General features: G+C 32.8%; 1 protein-coding gene across 1 annotated transcript; it reads right to left on the bottom strand.

The window, feature by feature from the left end:
- Positions 1-1075: 1075 nt before the first annotated feature.
- Positions 1076-6991, bottom strand: LOC114328640 (copper chaperone for superoxide dismutase). Its single transcript, XM_028277552.2, has 2 exons — positions 6475-6991; positions 1076-2408 (listed from the first exon to the last, which is right to left on the bottom strand). The coding sequence occupies exons 1-2, from the start codon at positions 6854-6856 to the stop codon at positions 2098-2100; spliced, it is 693 nt and encodes a 230-aa protein (XP_028133353.1). The 5' UTR covers positions 6857-6991; the 3' UTR covers positions 1076-2097.
- Positions 6992-7172: the final 181 nt, after the last annotated feature.

The following is a 7172-nucleotide window of genomic DNA, read 5'->3' on the forward strand; positions in this document are numbered from 1 at the left end:
TCTAACATAACAAGATTGATATATACCTACAGGCAATGTATTTAAACCTAAAGCTAAGATTAACATTATTACAAAAGTTAATATTCAACTCACCAGGTTTCCGGGCTGAGCCGCGTCGATTGTCACTGCGCCGAACTTTCGACACCCTCTCTGATGTCTTCCTTAGGGTTTCAGTCTCCCGAGTTCCCAGACACTACACTATTCACTACGCTGCTGGGGTCGGCGGATGGTTCATATATACCGTCGATGGCGGAGTTCACTGAAGTGGCGCTTTGGTACGGGTTGGCGCGAAGAGTTCTGACGGCAGGATTTTGAGTGGTAGATGGAGCACGCGATAATTTTTTTAGGAGAGGTCTCCATGTCGACGGTAACTGGGTGCCGTCATCTCTTTATTAAGACAATTCGGTCGTTCTCAAATCTCTATTGCTTCTCTAATAAATCTTGGTTTATAGAAGTGAACGTGGGCTATGTTTTTGAAATAAATTTTGTGACTTTTATGAAGATGGTGTTGGCTTAGAGCTTAAATTGAATCAGAATTGCGAACAGATATGGAATGTTCATAAATCCTATTTTTGATTCTAGGTACGATTCGTTTGCAAGACTGCCTATGTAAGATCTGGGACAGTCTGCACAGGGAATTTTATAAACTCCATTTTGTTAATTTGGAATGTTGTGTTTGATTGATTGGACCAGGGATAAGTTTTTGTTGGTGGATAAATATTGTCTTTATTTCAATTTATTTTAGGATTTTGTCAGTGACACTTTTTGTGAAAGAATAGCTTTCGTGATGAGGGTCTGGGTCTTTAGGTCAAGATTTAAACCTGTAGATGCTCCTTTTGATATGATTTTTGTGATAACCATCATTGAAAAGGTGTATTGATCTGGAGATAAGGGTATTAATGACTGAATTAATTTGTGAAGGTGGGTGATGAGAGTTGGCATGAGCTGTTGGCATGGGTGGGTTTTCGGTAAACAGTGATGAAAAATTTGGGATTGGTTTTTCTTTATGAGAACTTCGGAAAATGGTTCAGTTTCATACAATATGACTTCTTATATAGGTTACTAAGAAAAACAGTTTGTAAAAGCACTAACTTTATATTTACTTAAAAAATATATATTAGTTACAGTGTTTGTTCAGTATTAGCTTCAAAACCCTTATTATACTTAATTAATATCACAATTCTGTACCATGTTTAGATAACCTTAATGCCCCCTTAATTAATCAATATATTCTAAGTTATATTGTATTCTTACAGAAATCGGTGAGCATCTAAAGATTAATGATTATAAAATAAAATATAAGGGATATAGTTTCAAAGTGTACAATCTCCATATTTCACAAAAATTGAGGTAGATGTCGCATTACGTCGAGTTTCTAGCCCTGAATCGAAAAAATAGAAAATGTGTTTTCAAAATAATCATTATCAAATGAATTTTGAAGGGAGAAAATTAGACTTAAATTCAAAACGTACAATCTCCAATGACATTCAAATGTTCATATGAAAGAGGTTATTCATTTTTCTTGATTACTGAAAATTTAGGAAACATGGAGATTGTATACTTTGAAACTATATCCCTCATATAGTTATAAGACATTCTTCTGCTATATTTCCCAATGCAATATATCACATCCACTGAAGTAACTACTATAGTCCACTGGCTCAGCTCAGGAACATTTTGACAGATTCATGGTTAGAAACATACAACACAAAAATTCCTATCTCTCACTATTAATAGCTGACATGAACTTACTGTAGCAGACTTATTTTATTTAAAATAAACTGACTGTTAGTAAACTAACTCTTAATAAAATGAATGTAAAGATTTTCTGTTTAAATATGGCTATGAATATGTATGCTTGGTCATACTTATAGTAATTCAGTAATGTCAGTTAAAATTTAACAAATGTAGCAAGAAATAATTACTAATTTTACTAGTCAGTTGGCGCCAGGACCAGCGAACTGAGTCTAGTATGCACCATTTTTTATTAACAGATTGTTTAGAAGCTAATTAACCAAAAAAAACCTTTATATTGTAGACATGATATATCCTTTGGACCCTTTAACTCTTTACTTTCCATTTATTAAGTAACTCCATTCATAGAGCAGACTTTTTTCCAGCCTCATCCCATATTGTTGTTCCATCACAGGCACAAATAGTTTTTGGATTTTGAAATAACCCAGCTGACCTTGCAATAACACCACAAGCTACCCTTTTAGCCTCTTCACCGTCAGAACCTTTGGCCACAACGAAGGCTCTGCCAATTAAATCAGACACTTTGATAACTTTGTCCTCAAATCTAAACACTGCCCTACTACTGTCATCACTGTTGATAGTACCAATGTCACCATATAATCGACCATTGTGGGTTGCTGAAGGGTTGAAGACATTACCTACATTTTCACATCCTAAAATAAAAAAAAATCATTAATATAATTACAACTACTTAAATAGTCTTTATTAAATAGTCTTAAATAGCTTTGAATGTTGTGCTGTGACTATTTTAATCAGTAACTGTAAATTTCTAGTCATTAATGTGTACAGAACGCCTAACAGCAATCTAGATTCTTTTATAAATAATTGTTTTAATATTTTAGGTCATTTTCACAACCGTGTTGATAAAATTTATCTCTGTGGAGACTTTAATATCAACTACTTAATTCAGAGCAATGAAAAACTTCGATTAGATGATCTTTTTCAATCGTTTGGTTTGTCTCTTAATATCCCAAATATACCAACACGTATTTTCATGAATAACAATAAAGTAACAAAAACAAAAATTGACTACATTGCTACTAATAATATCACTATGAATCATACTTGTCAAGTCAATCAACCCAATATGGGTGACCATCTTGCCATTATTTTTGACATTGTTGTAGGTCGTAATCAGGATAGGATGGAATCTAATATAAAACAGCAGTGTTTTAGGTGTTTAAATGATAATAATTTAGACATCCTAAAACAAGACTTAATGAGGATTGGTTTTTGCGAGGTATACAATGAAAGTAATACTAATAACGCTTTTATCGAATTTATGGATACTTTAAACTTTGCTATTACTTCAAACTGTCCCCTTAAAAGTAAAATAGGTAAGGACGTGCATAAAAGTAAAGGTTGGGTTGATCATGACATATATGCTAGGAGTAAACAATTAAAAAACCTATTTAATGAAGCTAAAAACTCTAAAAATAGTAACATCTGGAATGAGTATAAAGCTACCAAGAAGGAATACAATAATCTTATTGCTGAAAAGAAAAGGGAATTCAATTATCTTCAAATTGTAAGTAGTAATAATAAACAAAAAACTATGTGGAGTATAGTAAATAAAACTATAGGGAGAAAGCAAAGTACTAATAAAATTAAACTCAAAATTGAAGACAAACTAATATCTGATGATAAAAATTTAGCTCAATATTTTGCATGCCATTTCAATGACAGAAATAATGCACTAAAAAATAGGCTTGACAATAACCCTCAAAACTGTACTTTATCACATAGGTGGACTATAGACAGTTTTGTTTATTTTCCAGTAACATCTGATGAGGTTCTTGATATTATTTGTGGTCTTAAAAATAAACATTCTTTTGGAAATGATGAATTAAACACAAGAATGATCAAACACATCAAGGATGTTATATCAGAACCGCTGGCATATTTAATTAACCTAGTATACAACACAGGTGAATTTCCTGAAAACCTAAAATTAAGTAAAATTGTTCCAGTATATAAAAAATCCGATCACACTTGTATTGATAATTATAGACCTATTTCTTTGTTAAATGTAATTTCAAAAATTTTTGAACGAGCTTACTACACTAGGATCATACAGTTTTTGGACAAAAATAATGCACTGTGTTCAGAACAGCATGGCTTTCGATCCGGAAGATCAACAGAGGGGGCTACTGAAGTATTTATGGAATCTGTCTATAGGCACCTTGATGATGGTCTTCTTGTAGTGGGTATCTTCTTTGATCTTTCCAGAGCATTCGACAGTCTTAAATTTGAATTTGTCCTTAACAAATTGTATGTCCACGGAATAAGAGGTAACATGTTAAATTTATTGAACTCATATCTTCTGGAGAGGAAATTCTATGTTGAATTAAACAAGGAAAGGTCAGACATCTTCAGTGTAGATGTAGGAGTGCCGCAGGGATCTGTGTTGGGACCACTGCTATTTCTTATTTTTGTCAATGACCTACCCGATCATATTACTCATGACCACATTGTAATGTACGCAGATGACTCATCTGTGATTGTATCAGCACATACATACGTAGAGCTTCAAAATAGAGTGTCAAGGGTTATCAGATTATTCCAAACATGGTGTACACAAAACTTGCTACAACTGAATATTGATAAAACATCGTATATACATTTTAGATGCAAACGAAATATGCCAGTTGTGTCTATTCCTGAAATTGTAAATATTCCAAACATAAAATTTTTAGGTGTATTCTTGGACCAGTTTATGAGTTGGGATGTTCACGTTGAATATGTTAATAAGAAACTAAATTGTTCATTCTATGCTTTAGTACAGTTGAAGAGAACACTCAGTATTAAAACTCTCATTAATGTATATTATTCTTTGGTTTATTGTCACCTTACTTATAATGTTACGTTATGGGGTAATTCCACAAAATCAGACACAGTGTTTATTAAACAGAAGAGAATTATTAGACTTATCTTCAATATTCCTTTTGGGCATACTTGTAAGCAAGTTTTCATTAATAACAATATCTTACCGTTGCCTTCCATATATATCTTGAAATCCATATTGTATATTAAGCATAATTTACATTCATTCAAGAGAAATTCTGATTTACATGCATACTCAACTAGGAATGCCAATCAGTTTGTTACTGTTGGTCACAAACTATCCAAATTTGAGAAGTCCACAGATTATGTGGGGGTCAGGCTATATAATCATCTTCCAAATGAAGTTAGATCTTTGCATCCGGTGAAATTCAAAAGAATTGTGAAAAGTATACTATGTAAACATGCATTCTACAGTGTAGAAGAATACTTAGCAACTAGATTGCTGTTATGAGTTCTGTCTAATATTAATAATTTTCATATTTATCAATGTACATTATGTTAAATCTAAAATTTAAGTGTATGTATAGGTATTTGATTATGTGTCTGTGACTATATTGTGTTGTATATCTGACGTGTATATCCATCTTTATGATGGCAGCTGTAAAGCTATACCAATAAAGTATTCTATTCTATTCTATTCTAGTCATTTAAAAATGTTAATTGCATGAATTTGTAAAACCTAAAGAAGAAGAAAACAAAGGACAATGCACAATTTTTGTATTAATTCAAAGAACAAGTAGTGGGAGGATATCAGTGCGGCCTCTGACTTAACAAATCAAAAACGGACAAAATCTTTACAGTGAGGTCTTTTCTAGAAAAACCTTCAAGTTCAGCATCAAAAACCAACACATATTTGTGGGTTTCAAAGCCGCATACTGCTGAGTTAAGACCTTAGCTGCGTTTAGACATATTATGAGACATATCGCTGTTGCCTACGAAAAGTATAACTTCGTAAAATGCTGTTAAGAGTAGAACTTTCAATGAATGCCGTGAAAAATATTATTTTCGATTACCTATATGATTGTGAAAATTATAATACCTAATAAAGTGTTAGAGAAAAAATTTATTTTTTGAGGAGTATCAGCAAAAACATCATTTATGTTAGTGGGTCGACGAAAATTATAATTAGTAAAAAGTTCTCAAAAATAATTGTTTTCGTCGGCAGAAACAGAAACAGAAAGGGAAATAATTGTGGCATCTATTATGAACTAAATCTTTTCACTATAAATATTTTGGGGGTTATAATCTTCGAGGACACGCATATAAAAAAAAAAAAAAATTGTAATCGCCAATACTTATCAAAGAGTTATTATTTTCACTGGAAATGTATTAGGAATCACATTAATCATAGGTACCAGCTATATATTATGTCTTGTAGTGAATCTTTGCCACAGTGCATTACGATACAGTCGACACAGCCAACTGTTAGTATAATACGAGGTCTATTTGTCTCGTAATGCAGCCAAGGTATTAATAAATATAAACTTCTCCTGACTATGGTAGAAACTGAACTTTCACATGTAGCATAAGTTAGATGGACAGGGCATGTAACCAGAAGAGAAGAAGGTGCAACAGTCAGAAGAGTTTTTGACTGAAGAAGGCCAATGAGGCAACCAGAGGTAGAGGAGACTTGAGTATTGAGACAACCTAGACAATGATTTGAAATCTATTGGAGTTAGAGAATGGAGAAGAGTTTCCAGAGTTGATTGGAGAATGGAAGGATCTCCATTAATTCCTTCGATATGGAGGGACAAATGGAGAATTTTGCTGAAGAAGGCTTTGGCTCAGAATGAGCTGTGATACCATTGCTGATTATGAGATTTTTTTGTAATACAATGTTATAATAAAATTAAAAAGAAAATATGCCTGTCTCACCTTGAGATATATCTCCACACTCATGTATAAACGCTCTGTATGAACCCTTTTCCAACCCATCAATAGTTCCATCGACTATACAAACGTCTGGTGTTGGCTGTATCAGCCTGACTACTCCCTGCAAGCCTACTTTACCAGCTTCCAAAATTGACACTGCAGCTTGTCCCCCAGCATAGCCCTTAACCGCTACTTTTTTCCCGGTTGATTCTAAAACTTTCAGCACTTGAAGCGTTGGTAAATTGCTTTGAACTACTACCCGCTGCTCATCCAAATAAACTTGTACATTCTGAACCCCATCAATGTTTGCTAAGCTTTTCTTTACTGCGTTAACACAAGACTCGCATGTCATTTGAACAGCGAATTCTACCGTGGTTGAAGCCATTTTGGTGAGTTTCACTATGCTAATAGAAACATTCCACACTTATCTTTGACCTTATAATACAAATTTCAAGTTTACCTATTATTTTTTTCAAAAATTAAATTTTGACACTTCACATAACCTCAATTCTCAATTAATTCTAATTCTTCTTTTTTAAAATTTGTTGGGCAATATTCAAATTGCACATCCTTCATTATATTTTTAATTTTTCTTGACATTATTTTACATTACGTCCTATCAGGAATATTTATAACGATTCTTCTAAGTTATTGAATTTTCTTTAGTAAGAGAATATGATATGATATCAATCTTATGATAT

Source organism: Diabrotica virgifera, chromosome 2, assembly GCF_917563875.1.
Source record: "Diabrotica virgifera virgifera chromosome 2, PGI_DIABVI_V3a".
Classification (NCBI taxonomy): domain Eukaryota; kingdom Metazoa; phylum Arthropoda; class Insecta; order Coleoptera; family Chrysomelidae; genus Diabrotica; species Diabrotica virgifera.

Bases quoted from the DNA above. Each gene is read 5' to 3' on its own strand.
- LOC114328640 (XM_028277552.2), bottom strand. From the start codon at position 6,856: ATGGCTTCAACCACGGTAGAATTCGCTGTTCAAATGACATGCGAGTCT. The intron at 2,409-6,474 runs GTGAGACAGGCA...TTTTTATTTTAG, and splicing joins GTGTGGAGATATATCTCAAG to GATGTGAAAATGTAGGTAAT.